The sequence below is a fragment of the Chiloscyllium plagiosum genome, unplaced genomic scaffold, assembly GCF_037043375.1.
Source record: "Chiloscyllium plagiosum isolate Xiang-an unplaced genomic scaffold, Cpla_swu_hap1 HiC_scaffold_25, whole genome shotgun sequence".
NCBI classification, from domain to species: domain Eukaryota; kingdom Metazoa; phylum Chordata; class Chondrichthyes; order Orectolobiformes; family Hemiscylliidae; genus Chiloscyllium; species Chiloscyllium plagiosum.
Genome location: NW_028270163.1, coordinates 20,199,666 through 20,225,237, shown reverse-complemented (window position 1 = coordinate 20,225,237; position 25,572 = coordinate 20,199,666). Strand labels below are relative to the sequence as shown.

At 42.8% G+C, this 25,572-nt stretch overlaps 1 protein-coding gene across 2 annotated transcripts; it reads right to left on the bottom strand.

Annotated features, from left to right (window-relative positions):
• trim16 (tripartite motif containing 16) lies at positions 1–24,368 on the bottom strand. Of its 2 annotated transcripts, XM_043714493.2 has the most exons (6): positions 23,603–24,368; positions 19,505–19,600; positions 9,919–10,152; positions 6,774–6,945; positions 4,698–4,793; positions 1–1,086 (listed from the first exon to the last, which is right to left on the bottom strand). In XM_043714493.2, the coding sequence occupies exons 1-6, from the start codon at positions 24,341–24,343 to the stop codon at positions 521–523; spliced, it is 1,905 nt and encodes a 634-aa protein (XP_043570428.2). In that variant the 5' UTR covers positions 24,344–24,368; the 3' UTR covers positions 1–520. The 2 variants fall into 2 exon arrangements, with proteins under 2 accessions (XP_043570428.2, XP_087856614.1); XM_088000488.1 differs by lacking the exon at positions 9,919–10,152.
• Positions 24,369–25,572: the final 1,204 nt, after the last annotated feature.

Here is a 25,572-nt window from a genome sequence, read left to right as displayed (position 1 = left end):
CAGAATTTAGTCCTTTTATTATTCGCTCTCGTTCTTAAAAAACGTAGTTTACACCTTAATAGTAAGAATTGGTTATCATTTTAGAACGTCTGGCTGACTGGAGCAGTTGTTGAAAAATATTCATCACACAACAAATGAGGAGACAAAACAGAGCAGACACTTTGCAAATAGGAGAAAATGAAAAGCTGGAAACATGAGTGACAGATACCCTAAATATAAGAGTTGTTATAGAGGAAGCTTGAGGAGTTGCATGGCCTGCTTCTGTTGCTTGTGTAATTCAATTATTTATCATCAAGATGGGGTCGATTTTAGAGAGATGGTACTTAAAGAAATAGTATTTTCAGATAAATCACTTAACTGCTGCAATCCTCTACTTCACTGACCATTTCCTCTTTGAACTACTGCTGTTCTCACAAGTGAGGTGAATGTGAGCTTATGGTGTGTGATGTGAAATTGAACTCAATGTGTAGACCTAGAGGGGGAGAATACTACACCATTAAATACAAGCCTAAAATTGATTCTACATCGGTTTTGTATTCTGCACAGCTTCTACATCAAGTAAAAGCAGAGAAACTGATGCTTCCTTTTTTGCAAGATAAAATGCAGGACATAATGGTTCTGTGAACGAAGATTCAAACTTGTGTATCAAGGTCATAGTTTCACTAACACCGTAAAATGATAGGATGTTGTTTTGATAATCTAAGTACACTCCTATCCTGCTGAACTTCTCATCCTTCCCTGGCATTTCCACACCACCATGCCAGACTAAGAATTCTTTACCTGTCCACTGGATACACCAGGAGAAATCATTGCCTGTGATGCAGCCACTACTTTTGTCTCCTTTTCTATCAATGCTTTTGTAAGTCATGCCAACATGGCTCCCCTCTCCTCTGATCTCCACTTCCCAGTAACATCGGCCCATGTAAAAACTCTCTGTGCACAGCACTTGCCGCCAGTGTTCGAACCTCTCAGGGTGATCAGGATACTGTTGCAGCCAGGGTGAAGTGTTGGAGACCTTGAGATTGTCATTGATGAAGCGAAGATATCTGTGGGCTGTATTCTGGTCAAATGCCAAAGTAGCAGCATCTGGAAACGAAGGCCAATTTGCACAAAGTGGAATCAGAAGTATTTCATTTGCAAATAAAACATGAAATTATTTCTACATGACTAAAATGTTATTCTGTCCGTATATCAGTTAATACATGGAAGATAGGTGACAGAACCAGAGTGTATTCAAAGTAGTTTTAATCTGCCCATCAGGATATGATAACACTGTGATTGGCAGCCTCAAGCATTTGGATATCCAGTAAAACACAGGTTAAGTCCTGAGATAAGTTATCTCAATGTAACTTTGAAGATGCCTTCACCAAAAAGTCAGCAAGCGCCCAACCTCCGACCTTGAGCAGATGGACCAATGGGCCGAAGAGTGGCAGATGGAGTTTAATTTAGATAAATGTGAGACGCTGCATTTTGGTAAGGCAAACCAGGACAGGACTTACACAGTTAATGTGAGGGCCCTGGGGAGTGTTGCCAAACAAAGAGAGACTTAGGGATGCAAATGTATGGTTCCTTGAAAGTGGAATCAGGGTAGACAGGGTGGTGAAGAAGGTGTTTGGCACACATGCCTTTAATAGTCAGAACATTGAGTATAGGAATTATGATGTCACGTTGCAGAATATTGGTTAGGCCACTTTTAGAATACAGCATATAATTCTGGTCGCCCTGCTATAGGATAAATGTTGTTCAACTTGAGAGGGTGCAGAAAAGATTTACAAGGATATTGCCAGGGTTGGAAGATTTGAGCTGTAGGGACAGGCTGAATAGGCTGGGACTTTTTTCCAAGAACTGTCAGAGGCTGGGGGGTGACCTTATGCAGGTTTATCATGAGGGTATGGATCATGAGGGTATGAATCATGAGGGTATGGATCAGATGAACAGCCAAGGTCTTTTTCTGAGGGTGGGGGAGTCAAAAACTATAGGGCATAGGTTTATGGTGAGAAGGGAAAGATTTAAAAGGGATCTGAGGGATGTTGCGTATGCAGAATGAACTGCCAGAGGAGGTGGGTGAGGCTGGTACAATTACACCATTGAAAGGCATCTGGATGGGTACATGAATAGGAATGGTTTAGAGAGATATGGGCCAAATGCTGGCAAATGGGACTAGTTCAGATAGGTATGGATGGTCAGCCTGAAGGAGTTGGACTGAAGGATCTGTTTCCATGCTTTATGATTCTGTTTATTATTTTCACTCCTGTATTAGCACTTCTTTGTTTATGTTCCCCCTGAGATAGGTTTAAATTCTAAGGCGGTTCTTAGTCATTATCACGAAACTTTGGGAGAATTTTTGACTCCCAAAGAGATTAGGGCAGGTTGGTGTGCAAATTCATTCCAATAACACTTTTCCATGCCCCAGAATTACATAATAGGAGAGAGGCAGAGCTTCCTGACCATAAGTTGCAGTAGCCAAATTATGGAAACTAATTAATTTATCAGAGGTGAATTGGATTTTTCCGGTCAATCCTGCAGGGCAGGGGCCTAGGCCAGCTGCCTATAGGGCTCCCTGTATATGGGAGCTTGTGTTCACATAGGCTTTATGGCCTTCTCATATGGTCATTGCTGCCGTCACTCTCCATAATGGCGGCCTAACGGTTGAATCCATTTTCTACTTTAAAGTTTCAAGAGGGGAGGCCAGTACAACCTCCACCGTGCATCCTTAAGAGGCAGCCTGCTGCTTCTTCAGGTTTGGAGAACCTCCTATAAGCCCCCAGATTTTGAGAACCTGCCCCCTGGTTTGCATTGGAGACCAGTCCCACACTGGATAAAATCGCAGTCAGGTCACTGTTCCTCAGAATTGCTTATTGGTGATTATTATGCTAGCCCTGAATCCTTCATGGCCTTGGGATTGGAGGGATCACTGTTCCAAGTGCAGCCACAGCTTTCACTATGGTACTGCTGAGGAGATAAGAAATCGGCCTCTAGTTTCACGGTGGGTCTGACTGGGCAGTATTTCCACTTCAGGTGTCTTGGTTCCGGGGGAATCACAGTTTCGCCTAATCACAGTTTGATCAATGTTTGGTTAAATGGACTTTCTCTGGAACAGTCAGAGTGAGTATCTCACCAGCTCCCCAGTCAGCAGTCAGGGCCCTAGTGTTATTATTACTGGACTGTTAATCCAGAAAACCAATAACGTTCTGGGGACCCAGGTTTAAATCCTGCCACAACTGATGGTAGCATTTGAATTCAATAAAAATCTGGAATTAGGAATCTGAAGATGACTGTGAAATCATTGTCAATTGTCAGAAAAAACCCATCTGGTTCACTCATTTCCCTTAGAGAAGGAAGCTGGTCTGGCCTGCATGTGACTCCAGACCCCCAGCAACCACACTCAACTGCCCTCTGGGTGATTAGAGCTGGACAATAAAATGCTGGCCTGGCTGGAAATGCCCCCATCCCATGAATCGATTTCAACAAAAAGTCAAGCCAACCAACACCTCAAATGATATTGTGAAGAAGAGACATTAGACTTGAAACGTAAACTTTGTTTCTCTCTTCAGATATAACGCCAGACCTTCTGGGCTTTCCCAGCACTCTCTGATTTAATTTCAATGATTTTGTGCCCATTGTATAGGGTTGTGGCCCCCATTTGACAAGGATAGTGAGGTCCCTATTCGATAAGGCAAAATCACCTCCCTTAATTCTGTTTCTCTCTCTCTGCCTCTATAGATGCTGCTGACTATTTCCAGCATTTCCAGTTTTATTTTATATTCAGTCCCTGTGTTATTTTGAATTCTTGGCACTGGTGGCCTGAAGCTCATTGCCACGGGAAATGTGCCAGTGAAGCCACTACTGAAGCTGATACTCATGGTAGATATGAGAAAGAAAAATATAAGACAGAAAAATGTGTTTTGCTGGAATACATTCAAACTCAAGCCCGACACTCTACAGAAAATATTCAACGATTTGACCGTGAGTTGTGTAACACCTGAATCTGTTATCTGGTGAATTTAGCTAATAACTGACTCATACACGACATTATCAAATAAATTAATATCTCAGTATCCAGCATCACAAAACAAGTGTAACCTATGTAATCCTTTTTGAGTTGGCTGACTGTACAAAATACTTAGATGTATCAATGTTACAGATGTGAACAACACATCTAATGTAGTCAGAGCACAGAATTACTGTATGCATTTTAACACAGCAAGCCACAATTTAGACTGGAAGCTAAAGGGTGTTTCTCTCTCCAGAATGGAGAAGATGCGATAGAACAGACTCAAAGGAAAATTATAAATCAATTCTGTGCTAAATTAAATGGGGTTACATTCAATTGAGAGTTGGATGTTCTTTCTGTCAGATTCTTGTTGTATTCTCAGCTGCCTGCATCCTAAGAAGTACACAAACACTGCTTCTCTCAGAATGACAGACAGAAATCCCCAAACCACGCAAATTTAATCCAGCTAAACTGCAACTTAGTCAAACAGAAGGGCTTAAATTGTGAAAGATTAATACATCAATGATAAAAATGACTGACTAAATAGTACTCTTAAAACATCAGGTATTATTTCCATAGTTTGCAGTGATAGTCTCCATCTATCACTTTGAGCTAAAAGCACCTCTTGAAAATGGTAAAATAAAATGTAATGCATTAGGTTAAGCACTTATCCAAATGTCAAGCTCAGTTTGAAGATTCTCACATTTTAGAAAATCATTCCTTGTCCTTGGTTGCTTTTCACGTCGGCCATATTTTAAAGCACAAATCACAGCCACTGTTGTCTTAAATCCCAGTTGCTCTAAAAACAGAGAAGAATAAACACAAATAAAAAACTTATACAGACATGCTTTGAATATTTGGACTGTCTTAATTATTTAACTTGGTGGCTTTCTATGAATGAGCTCGATTTTAGGAGGTTCCAAATTCCCCTGTACCATGCCCCTACACACACCCCATCCATCCTATGACCCCCTTACAAATGACAGTCCCCTCACAAAGGGGTTAGCTGGCCCATGACTCTGACAGTTGGCAAGGTTTTAATTGGCTCTGGGCAAGACCTCCACCTGCTCACCAATCTCCCCGATTCAGGCAGGAAGACACTCCTTAGAGATCTGTCAACCAATCCACTTATCCCAGATTGGAGAAGCGGCCGTCAGTATCAGTGTAAGTCTGAGGTATCAGTAAGGACTGACTGGCAGGCATTAGTAAACAGGGAAGAAGGCCAAGTTTGAGAGAGCATTAAGGAGCAAGTGTTTGAAGAGGTATGTGACCTTGGGAAATTGCTGTTAACAGGCACAGAGCATCCCACTGCTCCAATATCGCCTGACACCAATTTAGCCAATAAAAGCTGCTGGATTCTCCACTTGATCAAAGCTCGCCAACATTGCCCTTCCTTCCACCCCACCGTGATGGGTGAAGTAACGTCAGGATTGGGATGCAACACTTAAGTTACTTTCAAGGGTGAAATTGTCAGTCTTGCGGATAATGCTTGCAAATTTTACAGATCCACCAGATAGTGTTGGGTGTGACAAATTGGCTGCTGACCCCATCAGTAGTATTGGGGCCTCAATCTTGTGTCGCATGGCATTTCCACCAGCACTGCCACAAGGCCATCATGGTGGACAATCTGATTGACCCTCCACATCCTCTGGCATTCCGTCATCTTTTATTTAAGATTGGTGCCTGGTAAAATTTCTTAATTGCCCTCCTCTGGGAAGATTACAACCAATATCCCACCATGCGCATATCCACATTTGACACTTTGTAATCAGCCTGATGCCAGGTTTACAGTTCCAATGGTGCAACTTAGCCCAATATTTCTTGGTTCACTGTGTGTGAGCACAACACCAGCAGTACTCCCTCCAGACAGTCAATTATAAATGTTCGTTGTTCTATTTGACAAAATTAGTCTTTCAAGGAATACAGTGACTAAAATTTCACTTAAGAACATTCCATTAGAATAAAAATCCTGGGTAAATATATTGGGCAAATCATTCTGAAAATAATGAGATATAAATTACCCTGTGACAAGAAAGAAAGACTGCATGAACGATTGATTACCATAACTGTCTGGGACATTAACTTCACCTTAAGGTGCCCACAAGTTTTAAGTCATTTCTGTACTTGACTTGAAATGCCCATTAAACTGACCACAAAAGGCAAATCTTATCTGAACATTAGTGCCCTTATCCCAATGTGATTAATGACCATCAATCAATTTCTCTGAAAATGAACAATTAATTTAGTGTGGGGTCTCATTTCTTCAGATAGTAAATTGAATATTTTGCATAATGTTATATTTACACTTTTAATTTCGCTTTCTTACTTTTATGTCTTTTTTTAACTCTCTCAATTTGATCTTAATTTTTCTGTATTTATTACTCTTCTATGTTCCTTTGAACATTCTCACTTCCTCCTTCCTTTTTATAAGTCCTTAAATCTCCTAAACTAAGGTGCTACGCTGTTGATCTCTTTGCTCTCCACTGTCTTGGATGCACTGTTTTTGTCTTTTAACCACTTGCACATCCAGTAACGTGATGGGAAAATTGTTTCTGAGCTGAATAGTGATGGAAATAGTCTAACTGGCTGCACCATGATGTGCCCGACTCTATCAAATTCTGGCCAAACTGATTGTACAATAAGCTGGTGAACAATAAGTTTTACAATGTCTTTCACCTTTTCTTGATAAATGGAGGAGCTGTTACTTTAGCATAGTGATTAGAATTCAATGAACAATGCTTTAAGTGCAAGAAATAGTAAAGAGAAATAATGAACAAACCTTCTTTTGAATATGCATTCAACTTCTCTTTGTAGGAAGTCTGTAGCAATTGTTTAATGTTTTCTGTCGATTCTGAAACAGCAGCACTAATTCCAGCAAGTTTGTCGATCAAGCCAATGTACACACTGGGCAGCATATCATCAGGTTTGCTTTTCTTCCATTCACAAAATTCCTAAATAATAATTTCCATAATACACTGAAAAGTATTAGATGCAAGGAATTAACAGTAAATGTAAATAAATGCCGTTTCAAAAAAAAAGGACAGTTCAGAAAATTTACATCTCTAGTTAGTGAGTCCAAATGTAACGAATTCCTTGTGCTTTCTTAAGTAAGCCTTCTTGCCAATATTTCTCAGGTTCCAAGCACCTCTCATCATTGAGTGACCTTAAAAAGGCAGTCAGGAAGTCTATTCATATAGTAATGTACTCAATGAAAAGCTGTTTCCAATTACCTGTAGACAAGATTTTCTGAATAATTCCAAGTTTGCGTAGAATTAGGTTTGCAACCAATTTAGGATTAACATTCAGGTTCACAATATTATGTACCTTCATGTACTAGAAGCTACATATATATTTAATAGTCAAGAGTGTGGTGCAGGAAAAGCACAGCAGGTCAGGCAGCATCTGAAAAGCAGGAGAATCAGTGTTTTGGGCATAAGCCCTTTATCAGGAATGAGGCCTGTGTGCCGGAGGCTGAGAGATAAATGGGAGGGGGGGTGGGGCTGGGGGAAAGGGATCTGAGAATGTGATAGATGAATGAAGGTGAGGAAGAAGGTGATAGGTCAGAGAGGAGAGGAGAGTGGAGTGGATATATGGGAAAGGTGATGGAATGGTCAGGAGGCCGGTTGGAGGCTTGGGACTGGGATAATATGGGGGAAGGGGAAATGAGGAAACTGTTGAAATCCACATTGATCCCGTGTGGTTGCAGGGTCCCAAGATAGAATATGAGGCATTCTTCCTCCAGGCATCAGGCGGTAAGGATTTGGCAATGGAGGAGGCCCAGGACCTGCATATCCTTGACAGAGTGGGAGGAGGAGTTGAAGTGTTCAGCCACAGGGCAGTGGGGTTGGTTGGTGAGGATGTCCCAGAGATATTCTCTGAAACGATCTGCAAGTAGGCAGATATAGATGTAGAGCACACCATATCTAGAGGGTGCAATGGATACAGTAGATGACATTTGTGGAAGTACAGGTAAATTTCTGTCGGATGTGGAAGAATCTTTTGGGGCCTTGAATGGAGGTGAGGGGAGTGGTGTTGGCACAGGTTTTGCACTTCCAGTGGTGGCAGGGAAAGGTGCCGGGAGTGGAGTGTGGGCTGGTGGGGTTGTGGACCAGACAAGGGAGTCGCAGAAGGAATGGTCTCTCTCGGAACGCTGATCGGGGTGGGGAGGGAAATATATCCCTAATGGTGGGGTCTGTTTGTAGGTGGCGGAAGTGGCGGAGAATGATGCAATGTAAATGGAGATTGCTGGGTGGAAGGTTAGGACCAGAGAGCGTTCCGTCCTTGTTGCATTGGGAGGGGTGGGGTTCAAGGGCGGTGGTGCGGGAAGTGGAGGACTTGCACTGGAGGGCAATGTCGACCACATGGGAAGGGAAATTGCGATCTTGGAAGAAGGAGGCTGTCTGAGATTTTCTGAGGTGGAATTGGTCATCCTGGGTATAGGTGCAGCGGAGACGGAGAAACTGGGAATAAAGGATGGAGTTTTTACAGGAGGTAGGGTGGGAGGAAGTGCAGTTCAGTTAGCTGTGGGAGTCGGTGGGATGGTAGTAGTTAGTAGGTCATCAGGAGAGGTCCAGGAGGGGCTGGAGAGGTCCAGGAAGGGGAGGGAGGTGTCTGAGATGGTCCAGGTGAGTTTGACATCAGGGTGGAAGGTAGTTGAGAAACTAACGAACTGTTCAACGTCCCTGTGGGAGCATGAGGTAGCGCCTATACAGTCATCGATGTAGCGAAGGAACAGTTGGGGCGTGGTGTTGGTGTAACTGAGGAAGATGACTGTTCCACGCATCTGATGAAGAGGCAGGCATAGTTGGGCCCCATGTGGGTGCCCATGGCTACCCTTTTGGTTTGGAGGAAGTGGGAGGATTGGAAGGAGAAGTTGTTTAGGGCGAGGACCAGTTCAGCCAGGCGGATGAGGGTTTCAGCAGAAGGGTACTGGTTGGGACAGCGTGAGCGGACAAAACGGAGTACTTGGAGACCTTCGTCATATCCTGAATGTCGGTTGGGAGTTCCTGGACAAAGGGGGACAGGACAGGACAGGACAGGTCAAGGAATGCAGAGATGAGTTCAGTGGGACAGGACCCAGCTGAGACAATGGGTTGACTGGGGAAGTCAGGTTTGTAAATCTTTGGTAGGAGGTAGAATCAGCCGGTGTGGGGGTTCACGGACAATGAGGTTGAGCACTGTGAATCGGAACTCCCCAGCTATGTTTGGGGCATAACCTATGCCCAACACCTCCTGCAAGATTTTTGTTTCCCCGGCCCCCAACACATCGCTGTACACATCTACCCATCACGACAAAGACCTCCAAGCCCTGCCACAAGGAGGTTGAACAGTTCATCAACTTCATCTACACCTTTCACCCTGACCTCAAATTCACCTGGTCCATCTTGGACACCTCTCTCCACTTCTTCGACCTCCATCTCCATCTCTGGTGACTGACTAACTACTACAAGCACACCCACTCCCACAGCTACCTGGACTACATCTCCGCCCACCCTAGGTCATGTCCAGCTATCCCTAGTAGCCACACACGCAGACGACAAGCAACATGAATTTGACTGGGACAACACTACCATTATAGGGCAAGCGAAACAAAGAACAGCCAGGGAATTTCTAGAAGCTTGGCACTCATCCATAAACTCCACCAACAAACACATAGACCTGGACCCAATATACCAGCCACTACAGCGGACAGCTGAAACTGACAACCGGAAGCGGCAGGGACAGGCCACTATAAATGCCGGAGGAAACACCACAGAAGCGCTTCACAGGAGGCTCCCAAGCACTGAGGATGTCACCTATGTAGGGGACGAAACGTTTGCAACAAAAACTTCCAGCTCGGCGAACAGAACCACAGCTATTATGAGTGGTCGACCATGGCGATAATAAACTTGAAAACATGCTGATGCACCTGTGGTATTGCTCACCTGTAAAAACTGCACCCTATTCTTCAACTTCATCAGGGCTTCCACTTGTTGCTTGGTCTTATTCAGCTGTATACTATTGTTTTCCAGGTGAGTTCGGATCCCACTGGCCTGCTTCAGTGACTTTTGTTCACTTTCGTCCAAAAAACCAAGCACCTCTCTCTGTGCAACTTGAACAGCCTCCGTGAGGTCCTTGAACTGCTTTTCAACATTGGATTTCACTTCTGATACCGAATTCTAGAACAGACAATGTACTCAGACACACAAAATTATCGCTGTATTAATATCAAAGACTCTTTCCCTTACAAGTTCTCCCAACTTGAACTGTGAAATATGGCCTGAAAACCACGCAGTACCCGAATTAATGTAAACATGCCTTCATGTGATTTTGGAGCACAAAGCACTATTCCAAACAGTACACCAAATAATTTCATAACCATTGGAAATCTGAAGACCTGGAAATGCCGGAAACCCTCAGTTAAGATCTAAGCTGTTTGGGTTAGATTGGCCAAAGAGTGAATACAGGTGCCAACTGGGTGCCAACTAAACGTAACCTGGATAAAAGTCTGGATTCACTTTGGTCCGAGTTGTAAATTAGCATAATGTGAATTTGCTTGTGAGTGATAAAGCATGCCCTACAAATTTAGTACTCGTTGGTTGGTTCGATGTAACTTCTATGGAGCAGTATATGTGGGCTCATCTTATTCACTTCCACCGAGGGTATGAAGTGCTGTAACTGGTACACTGTAGCATGTTGCAGGATGGCTCAGCAATGAAGGGAGACATCCTGGTGATGGAGGTCCACAGGAAGACAATTGTCCTGTATCAGCATTGGAAATATTCACAGCCCCATATTTTAAAATCTTCAAGACCATCTAACTAGACGATACCTGCACTGATCTGAATGAATATTTATAAGCTTTATTAGACGTAATGATTCAAAAAGCATGGTAAGAGAGGAGATCCTTCTGGAGCATTACAGACTCAGGTTCCAGTTATCTGTAATCTGATATCAGTATGACAAAGGTACTCTCACACATTCTCAGTTCCCCAATAAAAAAGTATAACTACTCCTTTCTGCAACATCTCCACCAAGTTCTGTTATGGTGCACCTTTGAATCAATGTCCAAAAGTGTGGCGCTGGAAAAGCACAGCAGATTGGACAGCATCTGAGGAGCAGGAGATTCGACATCTTGGGTGTGAGCCCTACATCAGGAATGGGGGTGGAAGAGGGCTGAGAGATAAAGAGGAGGGTGGGGGTGGAAGGAAGGTAGCTGAGAAGATGACAGATAGATGCAGGTGGGGGGTGTTGGTGGTAGGTCAGAGGGGAGGGTGGAGTGGATAGGGTGGGAAGGAAGATGGACAGGTAGGACAGTTCAAGATGGTGGTGCTGAGTTGAGGGTTGGATCTGGGATGAGGTTGGGAGGATGGGAGATAAGGAAACTGGTGAAGTCGACGTTGATACCGTGTGGTTGAAGGGTCCCAAGGTGGAAGATGAGGGGTTCTTTCTCCAGTCGTCTGGTAACTTGGATTTGTCAGTGGAATAGGCCCAGGACTTCCATGCCTTTGGTGGAGTGGGAGGGGAAATTGATGTGATCAGTCACAGGGCAAATCATCGGCATTTAACTATGACTATTTAATTATTTATTTTATCTTCCCACCTCCCCACCCCAAACAAGTCTTGTTTGCTTCTGATATTAATCTCCAGCTTAATTCTCCGCGCTCTTGGAGGAAGTCCAGGATGAATGTGCTGAATGCAAGTATGGAGTGGGATGGCAGTTTCTAGGCAGGTAAGAACATTTGTGGAACTCCATTGGAATATAGAAATACACCATCATCGGTAAGGAACTCAATGGCTGCGCCAGGATCTGTAAGAAGTTCCTGTGTAATGTTTACTTCCCCATGTATTTCTATTTACAAAATAAAATTTTTATTCTCTGATGATTTCAGTTGCTGTGGTTCTGTTCGCCGAGCTGGAAGTTTTTGTTGCAAACGTTTCGTCCCCTGTCTAGGTGACATCCTCAGTGCTTGGGACCCTCCTGTGAAGCGCTTCTGTGGTGTTTCCTCCGGCATTTATAGTGGCCTGTCCCTGCCGCTTTCCGGTTGTCAGTTTCAGCTGTCCGCTGTAGTGGCCGATATATTGGGTCCAGGTCGATGCGTTTGTTGATGGGGTTTGTGGATGAGTGCCAAGCTTCTAGGAATTCCCTGGCTGTTCTTTGTTTCGCTTGCCCTATAATGGTAGTGTTGTCCCAGTCAAATTCATGTTGCTTGTCGTCTGCATGTGTGGCTACTAGGGATAGCTGGTCGTGTCATTTCGTGGCTAGTTGATGTTCGTGGATGCGAATCGTTAGCTGTCTTCCTGTTTGTCCTATATAGTGTTTTGTGCAGTCCTTGCATGGGATTTTGTACACTACATTAGTTTCCGTTACGAGTAAGGGGCTGCTTCTACACATTAGTCTTCTGCAAACTGTGATCAAATATTTATAATTACCACTATTACATGGGAACTTGCTTTTAAAATAGAGTCAAGATGGATTTTTGCTTTTCAGTGTTGTGGAGTTCTGATTTTTTTTTAAGATAAGATCAGAAGGACTTGGGAATGTGCGGAAAATCCCCAAAAGGAAATGTTTGTAACTCGTCATTCATTAAAAAATATTAAAATTATGAAAAGAGTGATGCCACATTAGAGTTGAGTGATGTAAAGACTATTACTGAGATTAAAAGGATTGTATCTTTCTGTTTGTTATTTGTGAAAATATTTCAAAGATGTCCTTTTTTTTGTCTTTCTTTTGTATAAAAAAAACTTATATTCCTTTGTTAAAATACATTGACAGTCTCATATGAATATACAATACAATACAGCACAGGAACAGGAACTTCAGCCTACCAAGCCTGCACCAACTCTTAATCCTTAGTTAGACTCACTACGTATTACCCATGCAAAGTATCTATCCCTTCATTCACCTCCCATTCATGTCTATCAAGATATGCCTTAAATGTTGCTAACATGTCTGTCTCCACCACCTCCGCTAGCAATCATTTCCAGGCACCTGCCACCCTCTGCATGAAAAGGTTTCTCTGCACTTCTGATCTAAACTTGCCCCCCTCACCTTGAACCTCAGTCCACTTGTACTTGACCTATCCACCCTGTGAAAAACCTCTGACTATTCATTCAATCTATGCCTCTCATAACTTTGTAGATATCTAGGAAGCCACCGCTCAGCCTCAGGCTTTCCAGTGAAAACAATCCAAGTTTATCTAACCTCTCCTCATAACTAAAACCCTCCAGACCAGGCAACATCCTGGTAAACCCTGTCTGCACCCTCTCCAAAGCATCCATGTCCTTCTGGTCGTGTGGTAAACAGAACTGCATGCAATATTCCAAATGTGGCCTAACTAGAGTTTTGTACAATATAACATAACTAGCCAACGTTTTTATTCAATGCTCCAGCTGATGAAGACAAGTGTGCTGGATGCCTTCTTGACCACCTGATCCAATTGTTTTGCCACTTTCAGGGAGCTGTGGACCTGTACGCCCAGATCTCTCTGTATGGCAATACTCCTAATGGTTCTGACATTTACACGATTGAATGTGATTTTCCCAAATGCATCACCTTGCATTTATCTGATTAAACTCCATCTGTCATTTCTCTGCCCAAATCTGCAACCTATCTATATCCTTCAGCATCCTTTTTCAATCCTCATCATTATCTGCAACTCTGCTAATTTTGGTGCCATCTGGATACTTGCTAATCAGGCCACCTCCATTTACTTCCAGGTCATATATATATACATACATTACAAACAATAAAGGTCCCAGCACTAACCCTGTGAAACACAACTAGTTACTGATTTGCATTCCAAAAAGTACCTTTCCACCACTACTCTCTGACTTCTATGACCAAGCCAGTTTTGTATTCATCTAGCCAGCTCATCCCAGATCCCATGAGACTCTATCTTCTGTACCAGCCTGCCATGAGGTATCTTATTAAATGCTTTACTAAAGTCCACGTCAACAACCTCCACTGCCCTTCTCTCATCAATCATTCTTGTCACCTCCTCAATTAACTCAATCATTGGTGAGACATGACCTTCCCCACACAAAGCCATGCTGCCTATCACTAACAAGTCCATTCGCTTCCAAATGTGAATAAACCCCCACTCTCAGTATCTTCTCCAAAAGCTTGCCCACCATTGACGTCAGACTCACTGGCCTGTAATTACCTGGTTTATCTCAGTTTCCCTTCTTAAATAAAGGAACAACATTGACTAAACTTCAGTCCCCAGGAACCTTGCCTGAGGCCAAAGAGGATATAAAGATATCTGTTAAGGAGCCAGCTATTTCCTCCCATGCCTCCCACAGTATCTTGGGATAGATCCCGACTGGCTCTGGGGACTTGTATACCCTAATGCATTTCAAAATGCCCAACACATCCTCCTTCACCATGTTGACCTGCGCGAGACTATTCACAAACCTTTCCCTAACCGAAACATCCCTCACAACCCTTTCTTTGGTGAATACCGAAGTAAAGTACTCATTAAGGATGTCACCCATTTTCTCTGGCTCTAAACATAATCCCCTCCATTATCCTTGACCAGTGCATTTATTGCCAATCGTATTCAGAGAAAATTGCCCCTATTTACTTGGCTGTTCTCTCCACAGTGACTGATAACAGTGGTGAATATTTCAGATCCAGAGAGTATATACCTGTTGGAGTCATAGAGATGTACAGCATGGAAACAGACCCTTCGGTCCAACCCGTCCATGCCGGCCAGATATCCCAACCCGATCTCGTCCCACCCGCCAGCACCCGGCCCATATCCCTCCAAACCCTTCCTATTCATATACCCATCCAAATGCCTCTTAAAATGTTGCAATTGTACCAGCCTCCACCACATCCTCTGGCAGCTCATTACATACACGTACCACCCTCTGCATGAAAATGTTGTCCCTTAGGTCTCTTTTATATCTTTCCCGTCTCACCCTAAACCTATGCCCTCTAGTTCTGGACTCCCCGACCCCAGGGAAAAGACTTTGTCTATTTATCCTATCCATGCCCCTCATAATTTTGTAAACCTCTATAAGGTCACCCCTCAGCCTCCGACGCTCCAGGGAAAACAGCCCCAGCCTGTTCAGCCTCTCCCTGTAGCTGAAATCCTCCAACCCTGGCAACATCCTTGTAAATCTTTTCTGAACCCTTTCAAGTTTCACAACATCTTTCTGATAGGAAGGAGACCAGAATTGCATGCAATATTCCAACAGTGGCCTAACCAATGTCCTGTACAGCTGCAACATGACCTCCCAACTCCTGTACTCAATACTCTGACCAATAAAGGAAAGCATACCAAATGCCTTCTTCACTATCCTATCTACCTGCGATTCCACTTTCAAGGAGCTATGAACCTGCACTCCAAGGTCTCTTTGTTCAGCAACACTCCCTAGGACCTTACCATTAAGTGTATAAGTCCTGCTAAGATTTGCTTTCCCAAAATACAGCACCTCGCATTTATCTGAATTCAACTCCATCTGCCACTTCTCAGCCCGTTGGCCCATCTGGTCCAGATCCTGTTGTAATATGAGGTAACCCTCTTCGCTGTCCACTACACCTCCAATTTTGGTGTCATCTGCAAACTTATTAACTGTACCTCTTATGCTCGCATCCAAATCATTTATGTAAATGACAAAAAGTAGAGGGCCCAGCACCGATCCTTGTGGCACTCCACTGGTCACAGGCCTCCAGTCTGAAAAACAACCCTCCACCACCACGCTCTGTCTTCTACTTTTGAGCCAGTACTGTATCCAAATGGTTAGTTCTCCCTGTATTCCTTGAGATCTAACCTTGCTAATCAGTCTCCCATGGGGAACTTTGTCGAATGCCTTACTGAAGTCCATATAGATCACATCTACTGCTCTGCCCTCATCAGTCTTCTTTGTTATTTCTTCAAAAAACTCAATCAAGTTTGTGAGACATGATTTCCCACGCACAAAGCCATGTTGACTATCCCGAATCAGTCCTTGCCTTTCCAAATACATGTACATCCTGTCCCTCAGGATTTCCTCCAACAACTTGCCCACCACCGAGGTCAGGCTCACCGGTCTATAGTTCCCTGGCTTGTCTTTACCGCCCTTCTTAAACAGTGGCACCACGTTTGCCAACCTCCAGTCTTCCGGCACCTCACCTGTGACTATCGATGAAACAAATATCTCAGCAAGAGGCCCAGCAACCACTTCTCTAGCTTCCCACAGAGTTCTCGGGTACACTTGATCAGGTCCTGGGGATTTATCCACTTTTAACCGTTTCAAGATATCCAGCACTTCCTCCTCTGTAATCTGAACATTTTGCAAGATGTCACCATCTATTTCCCTACAGTCTATATCTTCCATATCCTTTTCCACAGTAAATACTGATGCAAAATATTCATTTAGTATCTCCCCATTTTCTGTGGCTCCACACAAAGGCCACCTTGCTGATCTTTGAGGGGCTCTATTCTCTCCCTAGTTACCCTTTTGTCCTTAATATATTTGTAAAAACCCTTTGGATTCTCCTTAATTCTATTTGCCAAAGCTATCTCATGTCCCCATTTTGCCCTCCTGATTTCCCTCTTAAGGATTTGCAGATGCCGGTGTTGGACTGGGGTGTACAAAGTTAAAAATCACACAACACCAGGCTATAGTCCAACAGGTTTAATTGGAAGCACACTAGCTTTCGGAGCATCGAATTAAACCTGTTGGACTATAACCTGGTGGTGTGTGATTTTTAACTTTGTATACCCTATTATTCTTACAGATAGCTGAGATCTCCTTACAAGTTTGTTTCTCAATTTCCCTCTGACTATTGGGGGGTCTATAATACTATCCCAATAAGGTGATCATCCCTTTCTTATTTCTCAGTTCCATCCAAATAACTTCCCTGGATGTATTTCCGGGAATATCCTCCCTTAGCATAGCTGTAATGCTATCCCTTATCAAAAATGCCACTCCCCCTCCTCTCTTGCCTCCCTTTCTATCCTTCCTGTAGCATTTGTATCCTGGAACATTAAGCTGCCAGTCCTGCCCATCCCTGAGCCATGTTTCCGTAATTGCTATGATATCCCAGTCCCATGTTCCTAACCATGCCCTGAGTTCATCTGCCTTCCCTGTTAGGCCCCTTGCATTGAAATAAATGCAGTTTAATTTATTAGTCATACCTTGTCCCTGCCTGCCCTGACTGTTTGACTCACTTCTGTTCTCAGCTGTACCAGTCTCAGATCGATCTCTTTCCTCACTATCTCCCTGGGTCCCACCCCCCAACCTTACTGGTTTAAATCCTCCCAAGCAGTTCTAGCAAATTTCCCTGCCAGTATATTAATCCCCTTCCAATTTAGGTACAATCCGTCTTTCTTGTACAGGTCACTTCTGCCCCAAAAGAGATTCCAATGATCCAAAAATGTGAATCCTTCTCCCATACACCAGCTCCTCAGCCATGCATTCATCTGCTCTATCCTCCTATCCTTGCCCTCACTAGCTCGTAGCACTGGGAGTAATCCAGATATTACTACTCTTGAGGACCTAATTCTACCTAACTCTCTGTAATCTCCCTTCAGAGTCTCAACCTTTTCCCTTCCAATGTCATTGGTTCCAATGTGGACAATGACCTCCTGCTGGCCCCTCTCCCCCGTGAGAACATTCTGCACCCACTCTGAGACATCCTTGATCCTGGCACCAGGGAAACAACACACCATTCTGCTTTTTCTCTGCTGGCCACAGAAACGTCTGTCTATACCTCTGACTACAGAATCCCCTAACACAATTGATCTCTTGGAAGCCAACGTACCCCTCGTTGCATTAGAGCCAGTCTCAATACCAGAAACTTGGCTGTTCGTGCTATGTTCCCCTGAGAATCCATCACCCCCTACATTTTCCAAAACAACATATCTGTTTGAAATGGGTATATCCACATTGTTAGTCATCTATCTATTTTATTTGGATATATTCCACAAATTTGTGGCATGGGTCAGAGCTATTTATTTAGGTGCTAATGTTAAATGAGACAGAAATGACACTATAGCAGTGCTGTATGTATTGTTGCATGTAGCAGTTATCAGAACACCAACAAGATTGCTCAGCAAGAATTCTTCATCTTGTTATCCTGTTAGCAGCAAGAACATATTCTGGATTATAAAAGACCAACAAGAGGTAACAAAATTGGTCTGATTGACCAGCCAATTTACAATTTGAGAATTCTGAATGATTGTTCTCTTGGATCACCTGTAGCAACATTTGGAATTTTAATCTGGGAGATTCCAGGACCAGCAGGGAGAGAGAAAGATTGGCTGGTTACACAATATTAAAAACAGAAAATGCCAGAAATACACAGCTAGTCAGTGTGTATCTGTGAAGAAAGAAACAAAATTCATTTTTCTGATTGTGCCCTCTTAGCAGAACCAAATATTAACTGGTTCTCTCTCTGCAGAAGCTTTCTGAGTGTTTCCAGCATTTTTCTGATTATGTTACAGATTTCCAACATGTCCACTAGCTCTAATGTTGCAGCAAATTTCCTGGTTGAACAAAGAGTGCTTTGAGTGGCCTGAAAACATATTTTGGAGTTGAGTGCAATGGAAGTGAGAGGACAGATAAAGTAAAATGGACTACAGTGCTCCAGTCCAGTCAAAGAGGGCTTCCCGCTCCTAATAACTCTGCAAGTCTTTGTGCTGCAGAGTCTGCTTGTAGGTAAGTTGGATTTAGGTAGGAACCGGTTTGCTTCATGAATGTCAACGCTTGTCAATTGGCTCAGGAGAATCGGATGAAGTTCTTGGGTCAATTAGTATTTGTGGAATTATAACCTGGCAAGCAACAGCACCTTTTAGGAGAGAGAGAACAACAGGAAAAAAAAGGCAAAATATTGCAGACGCTGGAATTGCGAAACAAGCATAGAGAATACTAGAGAAGCTCAGCAGGTCTGGCAGCATCTGTCGAGACAGAAACTGAGTTAACATTTTGAGTCTGTCATGACTACTCTTGAGGGCAGTTCTCTGTGTTTGTTCGGGTAAGGAAAGGTGCTGAGAAAAAGTTTAAACAAAAGACTATATTCAAAACGTTGCATTGGGGATTTCTCTCACCTACAGTCCATTCTTGATATTTATTGGAAATGAAAGATAAATATTTCTGCTTACAAAATAAATCTCTCTAACCTGCATTCACACCAGATACACAGAGCATTGGTATACATGAGGATAGGAAACATAAGAAATAGGAGCAGGAGTAGACCATTTAATATGTGAAGTCTGCTCCACTATTCAATAAGGTCATGACTGATCTGATTTGGATCTTAACTCCACTTTCTTACTTCACACCCATCACCCTTCTAAATCAAATTCCTCTCAAACCCTGAATATGTTCAATAACCCAACTTGCACTGCTTTCTGGGGAAGTGAATTCTCAAGACTAATGGATCTATCGTCTTCATCTTAAATGGGTGATCTCTTATTTTTAAACTGTGTCACCAAGTTCCAGTTAGCCCTCAAGAGGAGAAACAGCCTCTCAGCATTTACTCTGTCAAAACCCCTCAGAATTTGACATGATTCACAAAGAGGAATGCTGTTTACTTACAAAGATGCAGGAAATGTTGCTCTGAAGTTTCTCAATAGCATTCTCCACTGCCTTAATTTTCTTGTCAACATTGATCTTGGTTTCTCGAAGTTCATTCTGGAAATTCATTGTGAAAAACACAGAAATAACTGGTAGATATGGACTATGAATATACGGAACATTAGCATTATCTCAATGGGAACTCAACACACTGAAATACAGCAAAAATTATTCAGTGTTGAAATACCCAGAAATCCAAATTTAAGTCCCAAAATGACAAGTTATTCCACTAGAAATTATTTCTTCAACTGTACCCTCAAAAATCACCCACGTTACTCAAAAATCACAAGTGATTACAGATATAGTGTCCAAATTCAAATAACTCAAATGGAATTGAAAAAGTAATATTGACTGATTAGTAATGAATAAACTCAATTTTCTGTTAATTTGAGAAAGCTGGGTTAAATTGATTTCCTTTAAAACATCTGTTCATTTGAGTGTAGGAGAAAGGAATCCTTTGCAGTTTAACCCTATTGTTTCCATCCAAGGGACAAGTGAATAATCAGTTCTTCCCACCTCACTCAAGAGCTTAACAATTGAAGCAGATCTGTAACAAACTGTGGAACCTCACCCAGGGACTGGTTGCAACAACAGACAATTATAGCAGACAAACATGTCCGACTTGCAGGACTGCTGTACTGTCCTACCCTCAGAGTACGTAGAATTACATATCATGTTCAAATCATAAAGGGTAATGATGGACAGCATTGTAAGATATATGGACAGCATTGTATGATACATGTATATCACAACAGTTTTGCAACCAATTGTCATTCTGACTTCACTCAGTGTCCACTCCTACATCAACTTTACAACAGGATCACTGCAGAATGTTCAAAAGCAGGAACTCAGGACAATATATTGCCAAAGATAAGGCTGAAGAATAGACGCTTAAGTGAGGCATCAGAAGACACAACCCTGCCCACGCCATGAATAAGATCAGAGACATTGTTAACTCCATTAAAGAAGGAAATAAATAACTAATTTTTACTGAAAAAGCATTTGTCATGGCCTCAGGATGTCAAAGAATTACTTTTTGTGATGTAATATGAAATAAATTGTCCTCAATGTGCACACAGCAAAATCCCACAACCAGCCATGAAATAATTACAAAAGTATTTTGTGATCAATATTGACCAGCACACCTCCGAGAACTCCCGTGCCCTTTATAAAGGAGTGTCAGAGGGTCTTTACCTCCCACCATGCTTAACATCTCATCTGAAAGATGGAAAACAGAAAGGGCGGACATACTCGTTAAAGCAAACCATTTCGATCTCCTCACAAGAGTCATAGAGTCATACAGAATGGGAATAAGGTCACCCTATTGAGATTTATAAAATCTTGAAGCATATACTTAACGTGAATGCAAGAGTCTTTTACCTAGGGTGGGGGAGTACAAAACTAGGGGGCACATTTTTAAGGTGAGAGGAGAAAGATTTATAAATGGAATGAACTGTCAGAGAAAGTAGTGGATGCAGGAAACAACATTTACAACATTTAAAATCCATTTAGATAAGAGTGTGAATAGGACAGATTTGGAGGGATATCGGCCGAATGCAGGCAGGTGGGTACAGTTTAGTTTGGTAACATGATCTGCTTGGACTGGTTGGACCGAAGGGCCTATTCCCATTCTGTATGACTCTATGACTCTTGTGAGGAGATCGAAATGGTTTGCTTTAACGAGTATGTCCGCCCTTTCTGTTTTCCATCTTTCAGATGAGATGTTAAGCATGGTGGGAGGTAAAGACCCTCTGACACTCCTTTATAAAGGGCACGGGAGTTCTCGGAGGTGTGCTGGTCAACAGTTTCCTGAAGAAGGGCTTATGCCCGAAACGTCGATTCTCCTGTTCCCTGGATGCTGCCTGACCTGCTGCGCTTTTCCAGCAACACATTTCCAGCTCTGATCTCCAGCATCTGCAGACCTCACTTTCTCCTCAACATACTATGCCTGAGTGAAAAATATCCCAGTCTTTCCAGTGTATTTTTATACCTCAAGCCCTCCATTCCCCGCAACATCCTAGTAAATGCTTTCTGAGCCCTCTCCAGTTTAACCATCTTCTTCATATAACTCGGCAACCAGAACTGCACACAGTTCTCCAGAACAGGCCTCACCAATGTCCTGCACAACCTCAACATGACATACCAACTCTTACATTAGAGTGGTGCTGGAAAAGCACAGCAAGTCAGGCAGCATCCAAGGAGCAGGAAAATTGAGGTTTTGGGCAAAAGTCCTTCATCAGGAATGAGGGCAGGGAGCCTCCAGGATGGAGAGATTAATGGGAGGGGGTGGGACTGGGGAGAAAGTAGCCAAGAGTACAATAGGTGGATGGAGGTGGGGATGGAGGTGATAGGTCAGAGAGGAGGGTGAAGCAGATAGGTGGGAAGGAAGATTGGCAGGTAGGACAGTTGTGAGGATGGTGCTGAGCTGGAAAGTTGGAACTGGGGTAAGGTGGGGGGAGGGGAAATGAGAAAACTGGTGAAGTCCACATTGATGCCCTGGGATTGAAGTGTTCCAAGGCAGAAGATGAGGCGATCTTCCTCCAGGTGTCAGGTGGTGAGGCAGTGGTGGTGGAGGAAGCCCAGGACCTGCATGTCCTCAGCAGAGTGGGAGGGGGAGTTGAAATGTTGGGCCACGAGGCAGTGGGGTTGATTGGTGTGGGTGTACCGGAGATGTTCCCTAAACTCTCTAATCTAACCTCTGATCTCCAGCATCTGCAGTCCTCACTTTTACCAACTCCTATACTCAAAGGCCTAAGCAATGAAGGCATGCGTGCTAACTGTCTCCTTGACCAACCTCTAACTGGGGCACAAATTTCAAAGAATTATGTACTTGAATCCCTAGGTCTCTCTCTTCTACAACACCACCCAGGGCCCTTTCAGTATTTATATATGTCCTGTCCTTGTTTGTGTTACCAAAATGCAATACAGTCGGTCCTGCTATGATGCGATATTTCCATTCCCATGCAACCCCGCGTTACATGAAAATTGCGAAATATTAGCACCATTTAAACTAATGGGGCCAGAATTACACTATAGCCAATACTGGTAAGAAAAGTTTGTGTTCACAAATAATGGTTTAAACTCTTCAACCGTGTCATAGCAAATTCACATTGAAGATACACGCATTATAGCTGAACCGACTGTACTCACATTTAACTAAATTAAACTCCATCTGCCATGCCTCAGCCAATCACCTAATTGATCAAGATCTCTTTTTAATCTTAGATAACCTTCTTCGCTGTACACTTTACCACTAATTTTTGTGTCATCTGTAAACTTACTAACCATGCCTCTTACACTCTCAACTAAGTCATTTATATAAATGACAAACAAAGTGCACCCATTACTGATTCCTGTGGAACACCGCTGGTCACAGGCCTCCAGTCCGAAAACAACCCTCCACCACCTTCCTCTGTCTTGACTATCAAGTCAATTTTGTATCCAATTGGGAAGCTCATCCTGAATCTCATGTGATCGAATTTTACTGACTAGCCTACCATGTGGAACCTTGTCAAAGGCTTTACTAGTTAAACTGAGAAATATTCATGATATCTGTGCCAGATGCACATACCTCCCACTACAAATCATGTCCCAACAAAACAGGTAAGAAAAGAATGGGAGGAAGTATTAACAAAGGATATGAAATGATTAATCTTATTACAGTCACTCCAACTTTTAAATTATCATGACAGGAACATTTTTTTATTAAAAGCGAACAGTACAAATCACTGTAGCAATGTTTAAATATTTTAATCATTCTTTCAAAAATTGATTAATTTTGCTTCCAGTTTTCAATGTAGGTATTTATTCCAGTATTAATTACTTTTTTATTCAAAACCATGACAAAACCTATTGCTGAGTCTGTTACAAAGTGTTTTTATAAACTGTCAAAAGAGTCTGTAGAAAAGGGTTCACTGCAAGTCAGTGAGTTTTGGGGAGAAGGATTTTGTGAGTCTTTTCTGTCATCAACTGAACCTCTATGCTTTACAGTTTAGTGAAACCTTGCTTTAACTTTCATCTTTCTAACTCACTCCCCTCTGCCAGTTATTTCATACTGACCTCCTTTTCAGTCTTCGCCCTTGCCACAGAGATTACCTCGTGGTTTACATGTTTCTCCACTGTGCACTCCGTACAGATGCAGCACTGATCATTTTTACAGAAAAAATCTAAATACTGCTCATGCACACAGCATTTTCCCTGTTCGATGTTTTTCATTGGGTGAATCAGTTTATGATTTTTAAAGGCTGCATTTTCAAGGTGAGGCCTCAGGTGACTTTCACAGTAGGACACCATGCAAGTCAGGCAGGACTTTACAGCTTTTAACTTTTTATCAATGCAGGAGTCGCAGGCCACTTCATCGGGATCAGTGACAATCTCATCACTTTGTTCATTTTCAATTGCCTTATGCTCAGTCTCAGTGTCTAGTGGTTTACAAGTTAGCTCTTGCTCACATTCCTTACTTGTTTCCAATTTAGCCCTTGCTTCAGATTGACAGCTTTGTTCCAGAACCTCAGTCTCTTGTCCAACTTTGCCTTCAAGCTCTTGAGGTTCAATCATCCCTTCTTTCCATTTTTCCACCAGTCCATTCAAAGCGGCATTCTCCTGGGGAGGCAGGTCTGAATCAAATATTTCCTTGCATTGTGGGCAACTGTGGATGTGGATCATCTCCCAGAAGTGTTCGAGGCATCCTTTACAAAAGTTATGTCCACAAGAGGTTAATGTTACAGGAGATTTGAAGAAATCTAAACAGATCGAACAAGTGAACTGTTTTCCCAGCATTGAGGAGTCTGGAGCAGCCATTGAGGAAGCAGGCACCAACAGCTGTGTGAACAAATCAAAACAGGCTTCCAAAGTGAACCACACCTGAACTATGAAACAAAAAAAAACAACTGGAGGTTGTTAACTCTTTCTGTTCAGTTCAATCTAAGCACAGAGAATGACTGTGTCTGAATATCCTAAATAGATCATTAAAATAATGGGAAACTGCAGAAACAGAATTTATGAAGCCCTCTGTCTCCTCTGTGACTTCAGCTAGTTTGTTCCTCCAACTGATTAAATGAGGAAACAATGGAACAAATATTCAGTATTGCATCCGTAACACACCCACATTCATTGCTGTAAGTATAGGTCATGCTTCAAACTTAAAGACACTGGACTTTACTCAAACTCTGTGCAGGTAACCAAATGGAAATCCACATACCGAGAGCAGAAGGAACTCCATCTTTATTAGACTGCAGTCCTTCCTCCTCACCATTCCCCAAGCTTTCATGTCCATCCTGCCCTGTTGGTATTAAAGTGGGCCAATTTCAATAATTAAACAATACCAATTGGAAATCTGGGCCTCGACTTCTCCTTGTATTCCATTGGCAAATCATAACTTTATTTTCAAAGTGATAACAGGTTAAGATAACTTTCTTTGAGGGTAACCTTTCAGGCTTTGCTAACAGATTATTGTTCAATGGAGAGCAGGTTGAACGTGTTTATTTCTCTCAATTTGCAGAGGTCCTGATCCTGACATTAGTCAACATTAAGTTTTTATGATTATTAACTTTCCTTGTAATGGAAGTGTATTAAGCATCAAAAATCTACATTATCATGATTTAGAACACCAGTATTAAATTTCCTCTTAAACTTCTCTGCGTTAATGAGAAAAAATTCCAGCTTCTCCCTGCAGAGCAAGCCAGTCAATCCCATTCCACCACTTATCCCTGAAACCCTGAAGTTTATGTTCCTGCATTTAGAAAGGCAAGGATTAATTAATGATAGTTGAAACTTTATTGCTGGAACAGCACAGCAGGTCAGGCAGCATCCAGGGAACAGGAGATTCGACGTTTCGGGCACAGGCCCTTCTTCAGGAATGAGCAGAGAGTGTTCAGCAGGAGAAGATAAAAGGTAGGGAGGAGGGACTTGGAGGAGGGGAGTTGGAAATGTGATAGGTGGAAAGAGGTCAAGGTGAGGGTGATAGGTCGGAGTAGGATGGAGGCGGAGAGGTCAAGAAGAAGACTGCAGGTCAGGAAGGCGGTGCCGGG